Source organism: Merops nubicus, unplaced genomic scaffold, assembly GCF_000691845.1.
Source record: "Merops nubicus isolate BGI_N331 unplaced genomic scaffold, ASM69184v1 scaffold41765, whole genome shotgun sequence".
In the NCBI taxonomy this organism is placed as follows: domain Eukaryota; kingdom Metazoa; phylum Chordata; class Aves; order Coraciiformes; family Meropidae; genus Merops; species Merops nubicus.
In genome coordinates, this window is record NW_008609656.1 from 1 (window position 1) to 1,317 (window position 1,317).

The following is a 1,317-nucleotide window of genomic DNA, read 5'->3' on the forward strand; positions in this document are numbered from 1 at the left end:
CCAAGGGACTGCGCAGACAGACTGGGAGCAGGAAAAATGGGTAGAGAGCAGTTTTATTTGGACCTGGAAACATGTCAGCCATCTCATACTTTTTCAGTTTAAAAAGTTTTGGGACTCATTCTTGTTTTCACTTTGTCCCTTGCCTGGAACAGAACGGTAGCTGCAGGGTGCTGGCTTCCAGGGCTTGCTGTGAGGCTGGAAACCAAAGGTCACTGAGACATTGCCCTTGCATTTAATACAAGGAAAAGAGGCCAGGCCCGTGTGACATGGATATACCAACTATTTGGGAAAAGTATGAAAGAAATTTGGCTTCACATAGCTGACTTGAGTTTGTTTTTTCCCTCTCCTGTTCAGTTGCAATAAAATTTGGGCAGTATGCTGCCTACAGACGTGTTTCACTGAAGGGAGGGAGGAGCAGCTGGGGTGGGACTCGGGTGTGGTGACAGGTTCCTGTGTCCCCTCAGCTGGAGAAGGAGTACGTGTGCCGCGTGGTGGGCGAGTTCCCAGAGCACGAGGTGGTCTGCGAGGAGCCCATCCTGGTGGTCTCTTACAAAGTGGGAGTGTGCCGCGTGGACCCCAAGGGGAAGCCCTGCAAGACCATCTTCCAGAGGCTGAGCTACAACGGCAGGAGCAGCGTGGTGAAGTGTCTGCCGCGCACCGGCCGCACGCACCAGATCCGGGTCCACCTGCAGTTTTTGGGGCATCCCATCGTCAACGACCCCATCTACAACATGGAGGCCTGGGGCCCCGAGCGGGGCAGGGCCGGCAGGGTGGACAAAACGGACGAGGAGCTCCTGCAGGCGCTGGTGGAGGAGCACCGCTCCAAGCAGAGCCTGGACGTGCTGGGCGTCTCGGAGGAGGACCTGGCCCCCGGCGCTGCAGACGGGGCCTGTGGGGATTCGGGGGGCTGTGCAGGGCCCGCTCAGGCCCTTCCTGTCAGCGACAGCTCTGCCGGGGATGCCAAGGGTCCTGAGGGGAACCACGCAGCAGCCCGTCCACTGAACTCTGATACCAGCCTGGAAACGCTTGAACGAAACAGTGACCTTGGTTTGTGTGAGAATGGGGACGGGCGGAGTGGAGAAAAGTGGGAGGAGAAGGACCCTCTGTGTGAGGAGTGCAGGGTGAGGCGGAGGGACCCGTCCCCCCAGGAGCTGGTGATGTACCTGCACGCCCTGCGCTACCGGGGGCCGGGCTTCGAGTACTGCTCCAGCATGCCAGCCTGGGCCACGGAGGGCTGGCAGGAGTGAGCGGGCACAGCTGGTAACACCCAGCGTTCACACTCTGTGTCGCCGAGCTGGACAGGCTGCCCGAGGCCTG

At 59.5% G+C, this 1,317-nt stretch overlaps 1 protein-coding gene across 1 annotated transcript; it reads left to right on the forward strand.

Moving 5' to 3' along the window:
• Positions 1–464: 464 nt before the first annotated feature.
• On the forward strand, positions 465–1,247 carry RPUSD2 (RNA pseudouridylate synthase domain containing 2; the record flags this gene model as incomplete). Its single annotated transcript, XM_008940649.1, has 1 exon — positions 465–1,247. A coding segment is annotated over one exon (783 nt), but the record flags the coding sequence as incomplete, so codon positions are not given.
• Between the last annotated feature and the right edge of the window lie 70 nt (positions 1,248–1,317).